This window comes from Hirundo rustica, chromosome 5 (assembly GCF_015227805.2).
Source record: "Hirundo rustica isolate bHirRus1 chromosome 5, bHirRus1.pri.v3, whole genome shotgun sequence".
In the NCBI taxonomy this organism is placed as follows: Eukaryota; Metazoa; Chordata; class Aves; order Passeriformes; family Hirundinidae; genus Hirundo; species Hirundo rustica.
Genome location: NC_053454.1, coordinates 36406580 through 36426084, shown reverse-complemented (window position 1 = coordinate 36426084; position 19505 = coordinate 36406580). Strand labels below are relative to the sequence as shown.

At 41.2% G+C, this 19505-nt stretch overlaps 1 protein-coding gene across 4 annotated transcripts in view; it reads right to left on the bottom strand.

Moving 5' to 3' along the window:
- The window catches only part of NPNT (nephronectin), a 49115-nt gene extending 29889 nt beyond the window's left edge, over window positions 1-19226 (bottom strand). For 2 of the 4 annotated variants that reach the window (XM_040065314.2, XM_058420768.1), the window contains exons 1-4: window positions 19099-19226; window positions 17579-17679; window positions 10194-10244; window positions 1938-2030 (exon numbers count right to left, since the gene is read on the bottom strand). In XM_040065314.2, coding sequence (XP_039921248.1) covers window positions 1938-2030; window positions 10194-10244; window positions 17579-17679; window positions 19099-19169 — 316 coding nt within the window. In that variant the 5' untranslated portion in view covers window positions 19170-19226. The remainder of the gene's footprint in view (window positions 1-1937; window positions 2031-10193; window positions 10245-17578; window positions 17680-19098) is intronic. The other 2 variants (XM_040065315.2, XM_040065317.2) reach the window with 1 other exon arrangement.
- Between the last annotated feature and the right edge of the window lie 279 nt (window positions 19227-19505).

Here is a 19505-nt window from a genome sequence, read left to right as displayed (position 1 = left end):
CTTGTGTAGTCACTGCAGTTTGATTACTGACGAGACAACGTAATTAAAAAAGTATCAGGTAGTCTTAACTTCTGAGTGATCTAAAGTGAGGTATGGACTGTCACAGCAGCTGCAGTGCCACGGGAAAAGGACAAGCACCCAGAATCATCACACAGTCAAGGGCTGAACAGTTCTGCTGTGAGGCTGGACTGATCTCTTGGATCAGTCCCAGGAACACAGCCTGAACCATGGGGCACGTGAACAGATGAGATGTAAAGCCTGTTTATTGGAGTTTGTATACAAAGAACACCTTTCATCGAGAACATGAGCATACTTTACAGCCCAGAAGCATTCACACATCCTGGAAAGTCTTCCATCTCTGTAGGGAACTCCAACATTTCCTCTGCTAACCTGTAACTTCTGTTATTGTTCTAGAACAGGATTGAGAAAAATGGTCCACAGACTGAACAGGGCAGGTACTGTATTAAGGTATAATAACATAGGTCACATTTATCTGGTGCCATTTGAATCTCCTCCCAGCAAAAGCAGACTCTACATTCACTGCGCACTTTCATCCGAACACTGAATCAGCACATGGAAAGAACACAAACAGTGACCCCAGGAACGGCTCAAGGGTCTCACCATGTAGCAGACCAGCAGCAGCTACCTGAATTGGTGCACATTTGGGGCACCACACTCAGCTGGCATCTCAGAAACCTCATCTACATCTGCCAGAGCACCTTTGTCACCAACACCATGCAAGATTATTTCATAAATACTGCTCAAACTGCTTCCTTCGATAACCCATCACATTTTTTTTCCTTGGCATTTAGTGGTAATAAAATAGTTTAGTTCAAGACTCCAGCAATTTGCAAAGCATTCTTTCAATATTGTTAAACTATTTACTACAAAATGAACCTGTTACACATACATGTAACTGTTAGTTCATGGCACTGTTATCTAAAAAAGTTTTGGACTGACTAAAACATATGTAGAATAAAATCATAACGCATCCTTTAAAATGTCAGCCCAGAATAAGGGAGAAAAAAAAGCAGGATAATATAAGAGATGACAGAAACTTTTGAGAAAACTAAAAAACACAACACATTTCAACATCAGTTTGGGAAGGATTAGTAAATCTGAAAATAAGTATGTATCTATTTTTAAATAAAGTAACAGTCTAAAAATCAACGTATCAAGAAATTCAGCAACATCAGGGTACATCCTTGAAGAAGGAAATCATTCTAAATATCACACTTTTCACTTTTCTACCATACTTCCTCAGCACTTAGAAAATGCACGAATTTTCCTGTAGGCTGAGACAACTGCAAAAGAGATGTAATTGAGATATCTTTGTAAGTGAACATGTCTTAGCCACCAAAGTCTAAAAGTCACATATTACAATTCTCTAACTGTTTATGCTCTACAATCTTTATACCATTACATGCTTTGGACATAACTTTTGAGAAAAATACCCCAAACAATGAAATTTGATAATCCAGTAAGAGAAACTTCATCTTTACAGCAACCCTTTAGTAGTTTAACGCAACTAGTTAGTTCAGGATTAGAAACACTAAAATGAGAATGCATGAATTACAAGGTTTTTAATTAAACAAATATTATTTCACTATTCAAACATGAAAATTGTGACTTCATAAAAAACCAACAATCCTGACCATAAGGTATTTAATAATTTGTTTCCAATTAAGGAGAGCAAGTAACTACATTCTGTATATTAATCTCATCGATTTCTTCTGAATGAAAGCAAATTTTCCCGTGTGTCATCCCACTGCAGATGTCAATCTCTCTACAATTATAAGTCCAAATATCAGACCTGCTGCAGTAGTAACAGACCTGGCATATGAGTTCATTACACTATAACACACACACAGCATTGGTAGGGGTGGGTAGAGAGATCAACAATACTTCCATTACTTCAGAAAGAAATTCTTTCTTACCTTGGTTGCAAGTTTTTCCAGTGTATCCTGGGTGGCACTTGCACTTGTTTGGCCCAATGCATTCGCCGTGTTTGCACCCTGGCTGGCATATAGCTGCAAATAGAGGGAAACACATTATCTTTCCACTCCAGTCACAGCTGACAGTGCTTTACTTTGAAATAAACAGCAACTACCTAACAAATAGTAGCACTGTCTATGTTATATTCAGAAAATAACTACAGAACTCCAAGAAATAATAGAAAGCCATTTTTTGGTACCCCTCTCAATATAACATAAATAAAACAAACTTTCAAAGCTTCAATAACAAATAACATTTCTTCTCTTGAAGTATAAGAACTCATGCACAAATATATTTTTGCTGATGGAGGATTAGCCAACAGGAATATTTTCCTGCATAACTAAAAATGTGACAGATGAAAATTTTAAACAGCATTTCTAAGTCTTTTGCATTTAAAAGGATTTTCTATTATTAAATCTACTTTTTAAACCTACTGGGAAAATGCAGTGTTTACTATGCTCCAAGATGTTGTTCATCATTATATGACAAAACGCAGACACACAATCCTGCTGAGCTCTATGCTAAAGCAAGATAGACACAAAATAGACAGAAATTACATGGTAGCATAACCTGAATTCCCTGTAACCAGGATTTATCTATTTACCCTAGCTTAAGGTTTTTTTTATAAAGTAACAGTATTGTTTGGAATTTGCAAGTAACTGACTAGTTCCAACTGCAATATTAATATGACAACGGGCTGTATCATAAAACTGGACGTATCAAGGACGTAATTCAACAGAACTCTGCCAGAACACACTCAAAAATGTAATCTGTCTTCTAGCCAAGATGTTCAACAGGGTTGGATTAAACAAAATTCAAAAAGAAACAAGATATTTGTTCTTGTTGTAGAAGAACGATCTAAATACATCTTTGATGTTCTGAAAATCTTCTCCATAAGATTCAAAGCATCCAGAATTGACAATTCCCACAAATATATCCAGAGAAGTAACTGTTAACATAGAAGGAGTTTGCTCCAGTTTTAGGACTCCCTTTATTATCAGGCATGTTTTTTGTTTAAGCGTAGTACATATATATAAAAGTGATATGTTCTTGTGCCTTAAAACCTTGTTTTAAATCTACAGCTCTGTTCCTGATGGATCTTCCTAGTATGACTAAGTCTCTTTCCAAACAACTGTTAAAGAGTATCTTAAAAATGCAACAGAAATGCAAGGTTTTTATTTCTACCCCCTTCCCCCCCAGAAACAAAGAAATGAGATTCCAATTTAGAAACACCTCTCAATGGAAGAGTAAGGGAAAGGAGCTTCTCAGACTACTAAAAGGGTTTGTTCAGGAAGTATGTCCTTGGGTAATGGACAGGTCTGACTGAAGAGCAACTGATCCATCCTGAGACACTTCTAGAACACTGTACTTGGAAACACTTCCTGCTTTTTTAGTCACTGTGGCTGTAAACAGGAAAAAACGATCTCCTTTTTTATAAGCTCATTTAGATGCTGAGATTCTTATCTTCCTGGCATCACAGACCCAGGTCTAATCAGAGGTGATGGTGGCAAACTGAGAACTATGAAGATCAACTCAACATCTTCAAAGCAAACAGGGAAAAACAAAAGCTGTGATCTAAACTACAGTAGAGAAAAAGGAAATTATTATAAATATGTTTTTGAAAATTTGTTTGTTCAATTTTCAACTGCACTTTAGAGAAGATCCATACTGTGAAGTACAATACACTTATTTAAATCAGTACTTTTTAAGAAACAAAAAGTACCATAGGACCACTTAGGTGTAAAGTGCAACAGTTCAGTAGCTGAACATGTTGCAACTTTAGTTCAGCTGAGTTTTTTAAAGCCTTGGTCCCTCTCTCAATTGCACAGATTGTACATTGTACATATCTCAGCAGTAGCTGAGACAGGAAAAAAAATCTAATACTTGAAAAATCTCTATTACTCCAAGGAAAGCTTCCTAATGACTAGCAAACCACTATCCATAAAGTCAAAGTCATAATAAAGCGCTGAGGTTTTTGGACATTAAATGGGTATATGGAAATCTTTGTTTGCTGCCAAACACCGTTCTTGAAGAAAACCTGTTTATTAAAGTACATTCAAGGAACTTGGGCTACTTTAGTATTATGAATCTTATTTAGACACAGCTGAAATTCAATACATTATCACAACTGAAGAATTTCTATATACAGGAGAAAAACGCTTTGCAGTATGCTTAACAACATCCGTAGCTCAGCCAACACCACCGATAAATCTGATGGCATTTCCTATGAGGAATCAAGCCACTCACAGGATAAAACTTGTCTATCTTCCTAGTAACTTTATCAGGGCTTTGCAGGGTGCTCGGGACTAAAGAATCAGATGGTTCAGCCAGGTCTGCATGCCTGGCTGGGGTCCCCACTCACTCCTACCAGAGTAACCAGGCCCAGAGGGCTGGGTCAGCTTCAGCTCTGCCATCTCCAGCATGAAAATCCCTATTCAAAGGAGAAGCTGCCCATACAAGGTAGTAAATCCACTCACTGACTCTCAATGAGCTCTACTTGAACACTGGCAACAACCAGACATAGGTACAAAAATAAGCTCAAGTCAGACTTTCAGCATTTCTTTTAATAGCAGACAACTATTTCAGCTGTTTGGCATGAGTCTGAGCATACACTACATGTGCTGATGTGACTGGGTGTTTTAATTCTCCACTCTACTTTGTTTTCTTGCAAAGCTCCAGATACAACAGAACAGAATACCTCAGTCACTCCATTCAAACACAGACAAATGGAGTTTCAGCATTTTTTTGAAAACAAGTGGACCCACAAGTAATGGAGGGAATAAAAGTCTCCCAATTACTACTTTTCGCATCTTGAAAATTCAAAAATTCCTCCACAACCAACAAACCATCATTTCCTTCGAAGTGACCTACATTTACAATGACTGAAATAACCTATGTCCCCAGATTTCAGTCTGTTAGGTAACACTTGCTTCCCTACTAGGGAAGAAGGAAATGTAGACAGAAGAGTTACACCAGGCTGAGAAGTCACTCTCTTGTGAACATAGGGCAGTGAAATACAGAAGAGCCTGAAAAGGCCTGCCAAAAATCAGTAAAAACTTTCTACTCTTTATAATAGTAATTGTTGTAAACAAAAGTTAAAATTATGCTTGCATAGACAAGTGCCACTCAAAATGAGACTGCTAATTTACTGTTGAATCAGTATCAAAACAGACCTACCACATCTCCAAGGATGACCCTCTGAAAGCTGTTAAGCTGCACTCCCATTGGGTAGAAATGTGGACTGACATAGAAAGCAAAAAAAAAATCCTAAGCACAACAACTTTCATCTTTACTCAAGCCTTGCTTTTTTACCTGTGCCACAGAATAAACTGCTACTAAATTTTCCTTTTCATTTTATTGACCAATTCATTCAAGGGATAATCAGCAAAAAAACCTCTGGTCTCATGATCATTAATTTCAGTTGCATCATTTTAAATGACTTTTTTGGGGTCCGATATGAAGATTTGCTCTCAGTTCCCATTAACTTCAAGGAGGTATCCTAGAGCCTTTTATTTGGCCATAAATCTAACTGAGTACCTATTTCCTAGGTTGGCAAGAACTACATTTTTCCTCCAAAATAAGGTGACAAATACAACATTTTAAGTCTCACTTAAACTTCAGGACAAATTAAACTTCCTGTAAAAATAACACAAGGAATTGAAATATGAATGGGTGGTTTGGGTTTATGACTGTTCGTTTGTTTTCTCTTTTTCAAGTGTGAGAGAGTGGAAGAAAGAATTTCTGGTGAAACGCACATGCTGTTAGCACGTGCAAAAGCCAGAAGCCACCAATCTGGCAAGCCACTGCTTGCTGTTGGTGATATCCAAGCATGACTCAATCATTCTGACTTATTATTTTTTTAATTGTTGCATAAATGCAACAAATGAAAAACACATTCAACGAATTCATTATGGGTCTGTAATGCTGGGTTGTTGGGTTTTTTTTAATTTCATCTGTATTTTCTCACTGCACACAGTTCCCTCAGAACTGCCTTGGAAGTACCCCTCAGACTCGTACAGTTCCTCTGCACGAAGCTGCCCACTTTTGAGGGCATAGGTGACTACCACGTGCTGTCCCCTCTATTCCTTCTCTTCTGGAATTTTAACATTAATGAACTATTTGTTGACTACCAAACAGTGTTTGTTGGAGTCCTAACCAGAAGATTGCGCTGCCTGATTCCTACCTGACTAATTTCTCTTCATTTGCGGCCAACACTGGAAATCCCTGAGCTTTCTTAATGGACTATCTCTAGCTACTAAAATTCTCTTTGGTTTTCCAACACTCCTAGCTATGTTTGTTCATTAAAACAGCACTGAGTCTAATTCTTACATTATTTTTCTCTGCTTTGCCTCCCAATTTCTTAAATTTTTTTTTCATCTCTCTGAAGTCTAAAATTATGCACAGAAATACCTGCATCTGAAACAAACTATGCAAACCATCTGCCTGAATGGTGTTGTTTCTGCCCCCTCTTACCTAGTAACATACAGTCCCCTATTTATTCTGACTCCAGATTTCAGCTCCTTAAATTCAATTTGCTCAGGCACAGCAAGTAATTTGTGCACCAAACCAGAAATGATTACATAATGTATTCAGCTTCACAAACCTTTATTGGATCCCCTTACACTGCTGATTGCAGAACACATCTCCCATCTTCAGATCGTTTCTTACATTGGCCCTAGTGCCAGCTTTCTAACAAGACTGGCATTTTAGTGAAAGAAGATTTCCTCTACACTGCCTCCTCCACCTGAACTTGGCTGCCTTTCTCCTGGGGTGCTCACAGACCACAACGCCAAGTTCCATAACACTTCTCTCCCTCAGAGTCAGCTGCAGCTCACATCTCTGTCTACTTTTTGCAATTCTTTGTAAATTATGCAATCACATAAACATGCTCAGGAAAATTAAACTGCCTTATTCACAGTAATTTTGATCTAGGGTCCCAAATGTATGAGCTGATTTGTAAAATACATCATTGTAGATCTTTCTAGAGTAGCATATTTCTTTTTTGTTCAACTACATACTTCAATTACTCACAACTGCAAGAGAATTCATAAAGCTTATCGCACCTCAAAGTTACTAAAGGTGGTAAAAACACATCATACCCATAACTCACATGAGAGAATTACTTCCGCAAAAGTAAAAGATTTTGCTTCCCAAATAAGCTTATTAGTAGTCACAGAATATAACTCTGCAGAGATTAATGCCTAACTAGGACAGGGGAGGGTATTAATTTTCAGATAATTTCATCCGCACAACACTTCTTACTCTATTTTTGGGGGGAAGATATTAAATGTCCTTGACTAACTCCTGTAACTAGAAACTTACAATACATTGGACAAAATGGTAGTATCCAATGCCCAAATATTTTTTCAGAAATTACTTGCCCTTATTTGCGACATTCCTGTTGTCAAAATGCATGCTTGTTTTTATGTTCCATTAAGTAAGTGACTCCTTATTTTTCATGCACAATTCCAACACTTGCCCAAGTAAACCAGTTACTCAGTTTGCACATATGATTCTGGTAACAGCACATTAACATGACAAACTGCAACCAGTGTGGGCCATTTACTGCAGTGAATTCTTGGCTTGGCTATGACTGCTGCCAAATGTGTTTCTAAACCACACAGACAAATCCAGACCCTGGTTTATGAATTTGGAACAGCACTTGCTATTTGGAACAGCACTACACAGCATGCATAACTTAAGCATGGGTAACACTGAAATCAATAGGATTTCATGAAGTCAGCAGAATTTAATCTAATGCTTATACACTTAAATACTCTTCTTTAAAAATCAGCAAAAGTCTGGTCTAACACACACAAAATTAGAAAAGCAAGAAATATTTCATGCTTTGTCAAGCTTCATGTTTGCATTTCAAGTGGTTCACTAAAACTGCTTAAAGAATGGTGCTTATCATCTCAAATGCCTGCTTGTTATTTGAATTTTTCTGTGTGTCTATGGAATTCCAATAGGTAGAAACAGGACAGCATGAGTGTTTCTATGTTGTGACGGAAGATAAACTGAGTCCTACTGATATTTTGTTTAATCGAATATAAAACATGCACTGGCTTCAACAGAGTAACTTCTGTATCACAGTAACAAAGCTGATTTCACAGACATGAATGGCTGAGTGTTTTGCTCCTCCCTGTCTGAGACCAGTGCCTCTGCCACAGGGATATGGAAACAGAACCACTAGGTTGGAAAAGACCTTCAAGATCATCAAGCCCAACCCATGCTCTAACACCTCAACTAAACCATGGCACTGAGTGCCACATCCAGTCTTCTTTTAAACACACCCAGGGATGGTGACTCCACCACCTCCCCAGGCAGACAATTCCCGTACTTTATCACCCTTCCTCTAAATAACTTTTTCCTAATACCCAACCTATGTTTCCCTTGATGCAGCCTGAGACTGTGTCCTCTCGTTCTGTCAGTTGCTGCCTGGAGAAAGAGACCAACCCCCAGCTGACCACAGCCACCTTCCAGGGAGTTGTAGAGAGTGATAAGGTCACCTCTGAGTCTCCTTTTCTCCAGGCTAAACAACCCCAGTTCCCTCAGCTGTTCCTCACAGGGTTTGTGCTCCAAGCCCCTCACCAGCCTCGTTGTCTCCTCTGGACGCACTCAAGCATCTCAACGTCCTTCCCAAACTGAGGGGCCCAGAACTGGACACAGCACTCACGGCGTGGCCTCACCAGTGCCGAGTACAGGGGAAGAATGACCTCCCTGCTCCTGCTGGCCACACCATTCCTGATCCAGGCCAGGATGCCCTTGGCCCTCTTGGCCACCTGGGCACACTGCTGGATCATGTTCAGCTGCTGGCACCAGCACCCCTGGGTCCCTTTCCTCCTGGACACTGTCCAGCCATGCTGTCCCCAGCCTGTAATGCTGCAGGGGGTTATTGTGGCTAAAGTGCGGGACTTGGCACTTGGACTTACTAAACTTCCTCTTGTAAGACTCTGCCCATCCATCCAGCTGGTGCAGATCTCTCTGCAGAGCTCTCTGACCTTCCAACAGATCGACACACGCTCCCAGCTTAGTGTCATCTGCAAATTTGCTCATGAAAGACTCAATACCCTCATCCATGTCATCAATATAAATATTGAACAGAGCTGGCCCCAGCACAGACCCCTGAGGGACACCACTGGTGCCTGGCCCCAGCTGGATGCAGCACCGTTCACCACCACTCTCTGGGCCCAGCCATCCAGCCAGTTCCTAACCCAGTAAAGAGTGCCCCTGTCCAAGCCACAGGCTGCCAGCTTATCCAGGAGTGTGCTGTGGGAGACAGTGTCAAAGGCCTTGCTGAAGTCCAAACAGACAATATCCACAGCCTTTCCTGCATCCACCAGGCGGGTCACCTGGTCATAAAAGGAGTTCAGGTTGGTCAAACATGACCTACCCCATCTAAACCCAAGCTGGCTGGGCCTGAGACCCTGGTCATCCTGTAAATTCTGTGTGATGACACTCAGTATAAACTGTTCCATTACCTTGCCAGGTACTGAGGTCAGGCTAACTGGTCTATAATTACCAGGATCCTCCTTCCCACCCTTTTTGTGAATGGGTGTCACACTGGCCAGCTTCCAGTCATCTGGAACCTCACCAGTGAGCCAGGAACAAACAAGACACATCAATTCCTAAACAGCAGCAGACTACAGCCCTGGGTAGCAAAGAAAACTGTGCTGATTTTATTTTGCTCTAACAGGCCAGGTTCTATACTACTGGAGACCAAGGGCTGTAAAGTTTCCCTATTCTGGGAAGGACAACCTGTAGTGGAAGTGCAGAGCAGGCAGTGGGGGGCAATAAGTGCCTCAGCCATCCCAAAATTACCTCCTGCTGCACATGATTCAATGCCTAGGCCTCCTAGGTCTGACAGCTTGTAAATGCATTGCTGGAAGTACAAACAACTTGCAGAAAGGGAAAAATATTGCACAAGGCTTGAGGGTCAAATAAAGAAAAAGAGTGAAAAGGGGAAAAGTGCTGTATTTTAGAAAATAAGTGTATCATTATACAGGCATCTGGGATTAAATAGCCCTGTTAATTTCCTTCCCCCTCATTTTCCCCAAATCAATTGCTTAAAAAATGAAAAACAACAAAAAATTATGTTCTTGTCACATATTATAATTTTCATGTAAGCTTATGACTTCAAGCTATATCTCCAAGTCATAAGCTTGCCAAAATTATTTCAAGAAATATGTTCAGCTAACCTTTGGGCGGGCACCTTAGGCTGGCTATTCTCTGCCTTAAGACGTAGAATGCTGCAAAACAAATATCCAAAAGAGAAAATCCAGCTTTTTTTTTTTTTTTCCTCTCTGTAAGGAAGGTGGACTTGGCTGTGGTTTTTTTATCAACTTGTTACATTCCTGGAGAATTACATACATTCAACATTCAGAGCTTCTCTGAAATAAAAAAAAAATTCTGGTACACATTTAAAAATGGAAATACATCAGTATTTCATTATGAGAAGTAACAAACACATTCTAATACATAAGAGTAATTAAATATAATGATGTGATGCTATTCTTATTCAATCAACTAAGGAACTACACTTTGTCAAGTTTCATACAGTAAGTAGTTGTAAAAATTCTCATGTTTCATGGTTCAGGTTCAACATTTCCATCAACAGAACACAAATGCATTTATTAAAGACACAGTATCCTTTCATGTAAATATGGGTATATATTTTAAATTTAATGCTGTGTAGCCGAAGCTCAAACACAAGGGCTTAGCAACTGGATGCTAATTTGGGAGCAATTAAAATTACATTCATTTATATGTATTTGAACATCTGCAACCAATAAACACATTGGCATACAAATTTACTGGTCATTTTTATAATGTTTAAAAATATAATGTCATCTAAATTAAAAGTAATACTTAGAAACCTTTCCAGATCTTGCTACCACATGAAACAAGATATGCAACAAAACTTAAACAGGATGAAAACACAGATATATGTTTAAGGCTATTTGAAATCAATTTATTTGCCAATAAATTTAATGGCTCTTTAGGCTACACAGCCTTGTGAGAGCAGACTGGAACCTGAGCAACAGCAGCTCTTTGTATTTTAAGTAGTATGCAACCAACACTTAAGGGTTTTCTATGACTGCAACTTACACTAGTTTAAAATAGTTTTAACTAGGAAGTCTCTTATCTTTGGTTACAGTGGAAAGAAGCTCCTCAGGTTGTTGCTGGGCTTTCAGAGATGATGCAATTACAAGTACACTACAGCTGTAATTGGTCAAATCATGTTACTGACATTTCCTTAGGAAAAAAGTGGGCTGCAAAACTACTAATCTGCATATGAAGTGCATGAGGAATGCAATAAGGAAATGGAAAAGGATACTGTATCTTTAACATAGTGAAGTCATGCTTTAAAGGCATAAAGGTTCTAAATTGGGGAAAAAAAACTGAATAAAAATAGCAAAACCTCATTTTTATTCTTGAATAGCAATGTAAAGCAGTGTTGCAATTCTGTATAAAACGCCTTTTCTTTGAAAAGTACCAGGGATGCACAAAAATATCAGTCATTTTACAAGAAGCAGACATGCTTCATATCAGTATTTATTAAACACTGCCAACACACTGCATTAATTAAGACTGTGATGTTGCAACCAGAAATTCAGTAGCAAAACTCTTACTGACTTTAGGGATGCTTCTGCTAGTGGATCAGCCTCCTAGAAACCAGTATTTTCACAGCTCAGTACTGACACAATCACGGTTTTATTTTTGTGCATCATGGACTATACAGAATTGCCATTTCCACTGAAAGCAATGTTATGTGCAGGAAACAGAAGTCCTAAGCAGCCCATGGCCTCTTCTCCCATTGATGTGTCAGATGATTTATATGGGTAAACTCCCATCAGCTTCACAGTTAGCTATACAAGATCTCCTTCTCTGCATCAATAAGAGCACAGCCACTGCTTCCTCCCCCTCCCACCACCTCCCACCCCTGCAGGAGATTGCACAGATCAGGCACACAGCCTCTGAGCTCATTAGGACAGGAGCAGCAGCACAGACACTGCAAGAGCCTTCCCAAGGGCTGCGAGAAGGCAGCAGCATGCACAGTTCCCAGCAAAGCACCCAGTTACGCCTGCATCTGCTATACATCAACTTGTACAAGCTCCTCTCTCTTGCAACTTCCTGAAATTGTACGCTTTCTACTAGGTTTGGCTAAATCTAAATGCCAGCCTGACATCCTTCAATTAACATGTTTTTAATGATGCAAAGCTAAGGGGAGGTGTAAACTGATGGTTTGACTTTATACATTCTTGACTGTTCTGTCCCTAGGCCTTTAAGTCAATTGTGCTGGGAAACTACCTTGTTAACCTATTCTGGGTTTGCTTCCTAGGTAAAACACTCCAACCTCAGCACAGGGAGATAACCAGATGGAGTTACAACCATTGGGCTCTCTGAAAGAGCACACTCATCTTCACCACCCCTTCTGGAGACACACTGCATAGATTTTCTTACTGTTTAGGGAGAACTACACATAAAAATGGGTGAAGTAATCAAGCATCACTGCTTATCAAACCCATGTTCAGTTTAAATTTTATTCCTGTTGGTCAAGCTTTCTACCCATCAGACAAAATCTGCTGACTCCAACTGCCAGACTGCAGTCAGCAGAGGATCTAACAGTAGATCTGCATCTGTTTATAGATGCTGCATATCTAGTCTTCTCTTCTGTATCTATGTTAACACAGCAAAAGGAAACCATTTTTGTCATCACCTCTAGCAAAGGAGTTGTCCAAATTGTAATGCAGAATGAGAATTCAAGCCACTTCATATTGCTGTTCTTTTAAAAAACCTGCTTAACATTTTGAATCTATGTGAAAGTATTATATCTTTCTACAGTTTTTTACTGTTAAACTGCAGCTAGAATTTTGAAACAATCTTTACATCTGTAGTATATCCTGACTACATATAACTGGTGTACAAATCAGTTACAAAAAGACACACAGCCAGGTTCAAAGCAGGAGTGTTTTGTTTATGAAAGATATACACACACAGAGGCAGAAGCCATTTTTATAGCTTTTGAAAGAACTACAGAGGTATTTGTAAGTCAGCTAAAAAAGAGGCAGACAGACCATTAGTTTTAAGAATAGTTTTGAGGCAACCTGGACAGAGGAGTGGCAAAAAACACCCATAAAGAATTTTTTTTTTTTTTTTTTTTTGCATTTATGCAAGATGTGTGTCCTGATGTGTTTTTTCCTGTATCCTTTAAAACCCCTTGAATGGGCTCTGGGTTAGGACAACACATTCAGCACCACAGATGCAGTTGCCTTACAATGCAAAAACATTCATGAATTAAAAATGCACTACTGATACCTGCTTTCAAAAATACTCTGTCACAGGAAGTCACCTCCCCTGCACTGAGAAAAGAAATCCAGAAGAAACTCCCTTCTACCCTCACTTTGGCTCTGGGTTATAGCTCAGCTGCGTGCACAATAGTAAAACATAAAGCAAGACAACAACAACCCTATTTTTACACATATTTCATAAGGTACTTTATCAACATACCATCTTTCACAGAGGTAGGCTTTTGTGCGATTACTCCCACTTACAGCTATTACTCCCACTCCTACTAATTAAAGTGCGAGTAAATCCTGCAGGCTGGGCAACAACATGGGATTTTTGGACTCATTTCAAGTGGGATATTTAATATCTAACTTTAGAACATTGATGATGTGAGTCCCTCAGTGTAAAGGATCAACTCTATCAATGATGAGGGCACTTCATGGGAGCTAATAGCTGGTGTTTAAACATAATTTCTGTTGCTTCCAAATTAGCCTTTCTACATACTAGGTTTAATTAATTAATTTCGTTTACATACCAAATCAAAATCTAAAAAAAGCTTCTTAGTTATCTTAATGATGGAAGATATGCACAGTTCTAAATCTAAGCCACTAAACAAGCGTGGATGGATTTTCAATTTACAAGGACTAAAAAATGCCAATGCATTTGAGTTACATTTGTTCAGACCCTTTGAAAACATGCCTACATTTTTATCCATCTCAAAATGCATCTAGTTGCCTAAACACAGATCCCACTCAGGTGTTCGAAAGCTGCAAGAAAGAAAAAGAAAAAAAAAAAATCCAACCTGTTTCAAAGTTCTTGATTATTTGTTTGAAGGACACTTTCTAAGCACATTTACTAGAATTTGAAAGGGCACTAGAGAAGGGAATTTCGTGTCACTGCAGAGCAAATATCACTACTGGCTGAGATGTTACAGCTGACACTGACAGGCTCTGGAAGCAAGTTTACAGATAGATCAGACCTACGTGCACAAGTCTTGATTGGTGTGAAGAGGAGACAGAGGATGTTGTAAAGAAAGTAGTGTAAATTAAAGGAGGGCCCTATTTCAACTTCTTCCTACATGTTTATAAGAGCAGAAGACAGCTGAGTTATGCTGAGCGGCGTTGCTAAGCAGCACTAAGCATGATTATGCTCCACCTGCACTCCCTTGCCAGTCAAAGGGACATAAAAGGAGTAACTTCACAAAACCAAGTTCAGCTAACACAGCTCAGTGTCCCTGTGCAACTCTTTGGACAGATTATGGAGGGAAGATCAGGAGCACAGAGTCACCAAGGCTTAAGGCCCTAATGACACTCGTCAGCTCCAGCACACTACTGCTCTGCTAGAGCTGACATACCCAGGCTTAAGCACGTTCCAATTAAATCACACAGCTGGTTGAAACAAACACATTTTTTTGCTCAACAGCTGAAGGCAGAGGGCTGCCCACACATGCTCGGTGGAGCAGCTCAGCTGGACAGCAGAAAATGTATCCAGGTATGTATTAGTGACCACTTGCCCTTGGCTCATCACAGTTAAGCGGTCTCTGCAAACCAGGACCACCCTGTCATGTATCTGTGTGCCTGCTCCACTCCGGCTACAGCATGGCTCTCACCTTACATCTGTCATCAGAAAGATAAATTCAGAGATAATTAGTGCCCACACAGTAAATTATGCATGAGTAAGCAGGTGAGAGTCCAAAGGTGCTGTAGCAGCTGCAGGCATACCAAGGACGGCTCAAATTGGTTTGAAAAACAGGAGCTCCAACTCATTAATAAAGAGCTCAGCATTATTGCCTAAATATTTGAAGTTTCTTTTTTGGAGGCATTTATAAATTGGGCCTCACCACTAGCTTTTAAGCCTGATTCTATACTTGTTTTCCTTGTCCAAACAGAATTTATACTAAAACACCCAAGAAAACGTACATCTAGTAGAGAAAGTCGGACATCTATTTATCTGACATCCATTTGGGGATAGGGTTTAAAGCTTTACCTTTGACCAGCGAGAAAGCAGAAGAAATAATCACGTACTTGGCTTTTTGGAAAATTTTCAGCAATATTCCTTTGTATAGTAAAATACCTAGATTTTCCTTTGAGGCCAGGAATGTTGCCTTCTGTGCCAGGTTAATCTTTCATACTGGGTGCCACATTCCCAAGGTGGAGAGTTGACTACAGATTTTCTATTTGGCTGCAAGCACTAGAGAGATTCACTTTCATTAATGTAATCTCTCGCTTTGTGATACGTCTGGAATTTTCACCACCGGCAACTGGGGCAGATTTTTTGTGTTTTATTTGGTCAATAGTTTGTCTCCCGTTTAAAACAGAGAAGCAGCTGCTGATGGTTTTAGTAAAATTTTCACCTAATATCTGAGACTTTTCCAACTCAAAAATTATCAGAATGTGAAGAAAAAAAATGGGGGAAATGTTTTTTGACACCTAACTGATAATTGTATTCTTTTGAAAGTCTGGTCCAAATTACTAGAGATAATCCCAGAAAATACTTATCTACGTCTCCTGTATGTGTATGGAGACGAATTTGTGAATAATGGACTAAAATGCAGTGGAAGGAGGTGAGAATTCACCTACCTTTAGCCTTATGAAAAAAACCAAAAAAAATTTACAGTATCTCGAAAAGCTAGCACTAAAAATTATCTTACTGACAAAATTCAAAGAACAAAAAATAAATTATACTTTCTGTGTATTATTACTTTTGTCTCGTTTCCAATTTTTAATTAGGAATCTTTTGATAGTATCACTTTATGCTATTCCTCTCTCCCAAGATCATAAAAATGCAAACACAAATCAGATTTGGTAATAATGAGAAACTGACTTCCACCTAAACATGAGCTGTAATTTATGGTCACAACATGGGAGACAACTTGTCTAAGAAAAGGGCACAGTGACACAGTAGTCTGGACTCTTTTGGGTTTGTTTTTTGTTGGGTTTTTTTGTGGTTTTTTTTAACAATGCAAAGTATTGGTATTTGCCAGTTAAGCCTTCATAGCCTCAAACATTTAAACACACAATGATTTTCAAATAAAACTGCATCATGAAAGGTGGACATAGATCCTACTGCCTCTGGAGTATCCTCAATCAACCTACTACATATTCTTCCTTCTTCACAAGTATTCATGCCAAGAAAAGGACTACTTGTTACCAATTAGAGCCCTAAAACCCAAAATTATTCATGGTATAGCCTGAGAGCTATCAACCTGAGAACTCTGCATCAAAGAAACAGGGATGTTGTATTTCAGAAGTACTTTCCATAGTTTTTTACTAGTCATCTTATGTATCTATTAAACCTTGTGGGCTTCTAACATACTTGGGAAAAGAGAAATCAGTCTTGCTGTTTACAGATTTGAACAAAACCTTTGCTGAGAGTTGCATTTCCAAAGCTTTTCCTATCTTTTGCCAAACATTTGCCCTGCAGACTATGAAACTTACAGCATTTAATGCTTGTTTTACTTTGAAATTGGCTTGGCAGAAAATTACCTCATCCACATATGTTTGCGTCTGAATTAAAAAAAAAAAAAAAAATAAAAAAGCTAAGAACCAGTGTTCATAGGCTTGGTCCTGCAAAAACTTCAGGATGTCCCTCATGTACGAGTGTTAAACACATGAGTAAACATCCCCAATATCAAAGGTTGTAAATTTAACAAGCTGAGGTCTCTCCATCACTCCTAACAATTTTAACTTCTACACTAGCTGCCTCCACAGAATTCCCATTGAAGGTATAGTTAATAATGAAGACTTTGAAGGTGCCACTAATAATGAAGACTTATCTACTGGTTTATCCTGCAGTCATACCATCGAGTCTAAATAGATGTGAGAATCTCAGAGATGTCTCTCTTCACGTGTGACCCAGTAGAAGGATGCTGTCAGGCAGATTTATCCCCTTAGTTTGGAGTTACCGTAAGAATGCATGAGCTCAATACTTAATTGGAACATGTCCATCAATTTTGGTTTCCTTCTTGGACGCAAATATTATCACCCTGCAGTGTCTGTAACATGACACAGTGTAGTTTCACCGTGTTATCAGATCAGAGCATGAAATGAAGCAGAAACAAAAAAGAAATTTCCAAATTCTCATTGTCCAAACTCCATTTTACCTTACTTGACTGCAGTCGTTTCAAGCACTGCTAAAAACAGGCAGAATTTTAACCTGACAGCATCCTTCCATGTCAGTCAGGTGCACACGTGCAAAAGCCTAGGCCCTGCTTTGTAAAGACGTGAAGACATGGCTAGGTGTGTACAAGCTTTCTCTACAAGTGACTAGAAGCCCCAGCAGCAGTGATACTCACGTTGGCACTGTCCCCAGGCCACTCGGGCCCAGCCCCAGCAGCAGTCAATTCTGCTTCCAAAGCGACACAGTCCTGCAGATGAGACTATCTGTCTGGGCCACCTGTACAAGACAGTTCAACAAAGGCTGGTGAAACATTTTGAAAGTTGCTAAAATCATCTAGAGTAAAAGAAAAAAAAAATTAAAAAAACCTACAAACCAACCAAAAAAACCCCAAAATACAAAGAACAGCAAAAACCTCTCCAGCATGGAGATACTTTTTTTTTTTTTTTTTTTTTACTTCTTTTTTAAGAGAGTAACTACTCTTAGCTGAGCCAGGGATACTTCTGTCATTAACACTCTGTTTAGTTCAAAAAATGCAAATAGCACTAAGTAAAGGGGGGGAAGGGTAATTAGGATAAATGAGCAAAGCCTGAAAAAGCTGAAATGCCTGACATTACGCTCACTGCTGCCACTCCCAGGCTGGCACTGAACAGAAGTTCAGAAGTCTGAAACAGAATTTATAGTATGGATTAAACGTCATCATAAAGTTTCAGCATTACTTTAGTTCATAATATATGGCAAAGTTTTCTCACTGATATGGCCAAACTTTCTCACTATAACATTAAAGAAAAAAAAAAAAAAAAAAAAAAAAACCACAATTAAACCAAAAACTTCTTCGACTGTAAAACAGAAATTAAATATAGAAGGAGAGCCGTAGTCTTCCCCTGTTCCAAGGAAAAGATACCACGGCCTCACGCAGTTATAAACTATTGAAACGAACCAGTAGTGTCTTTTAACGACAGGCTGAAATCCCGTGAGCGCTGCATTTGAACAAATCCTATTAAAAAAAGAGAAATCTGGGTAGGGCGAGGGTCGCGCTGGCCGCTTGCCCCTCACGGCGCAGTGCCCGCTCCCTGCGGCGCCGCCGGTCGCGACACCTGACACGACACGGCAGGACGACCGACACGACACAACGCGACACGGCCCGCGGGCACACGCGCCCCGAGCTTCGTGTTAAAACTTGAATCGAGATCTCCGCCGCCGTCTGTTTCGAGTGCCTCCGGGCGTCAATAAGCTAATTTTATCTCCACGGCACGCGATGCGCTTTGTTTTTAATTCGTGCGGGACGCAGCCCCGCCAGAGCAATAAACTTATCTTACAGCTAAGCCCTCGTTCAGGCTGCCGAGCAACGCGCGGCTCGGGGCGGGGGGCTGCGGGGGCCGGCAGGCTCCGTGCCGGGGAGCCCCGGGAGCGGCACCGGCGGCCCCGCGCCTCCACCTGCGGCCCCCGGCTCCGCGCCGGCCGCGCCCGCGGCGGGACCGGGAGCGCCACACGCGTCCCGCCGAGGGCTCCGGCCGAGGGCTCCGGCCGCCCCCGCCTCGCCGGGAGCCAGCCGCGGGGGCCGGTGCCCGGCGGGAGCCCGGGGGCCACCGCAGCGCCCCGCGTCAGAAAGGGGAGAGCCCTGGCTCCCTCCGCTCTCCCCGAGGGAACGCCGACTTCGCCCTGCCCGGCCGCCGCCCCCGCTCTCCCCGCGCCTACCTTCTGTCAAATTCCCCGGCCGCCCCCAGCGAGAGGCAGGACGCCAGGAGCAGCCGCAGGGAGAGCTCCATGACCGGCGGGGGCTCCGCTGGCCGCCGAGGCGGCCCCGGGCGGGCGGCGGTGGCGGAGGCGCTCCCGCTGCCGGGCGGGCGGGGGTCCGGCTGCCGCCCGGGCCGGCCGCGCTGCCACAGCTCCGGGGCGGCGGCGAGCTCGGCGCCCTCCCTTTCCCTCTCCTTCTCCCTCTCCCGGTCCCTGACCGCCCGCCTGCCGCCAGGCGCAGGAGGCGCGGCGCGGGGAGCGGCAGCGCCGCCCGTCCCCGGCAGAGGCGCCCGCGGCCCGCCCGGCGCCGCCTCCCCCTGCCAGGGGCACCTGGCTGCGTGGGACACCTGAGAGCGGCGAGGAGCCCC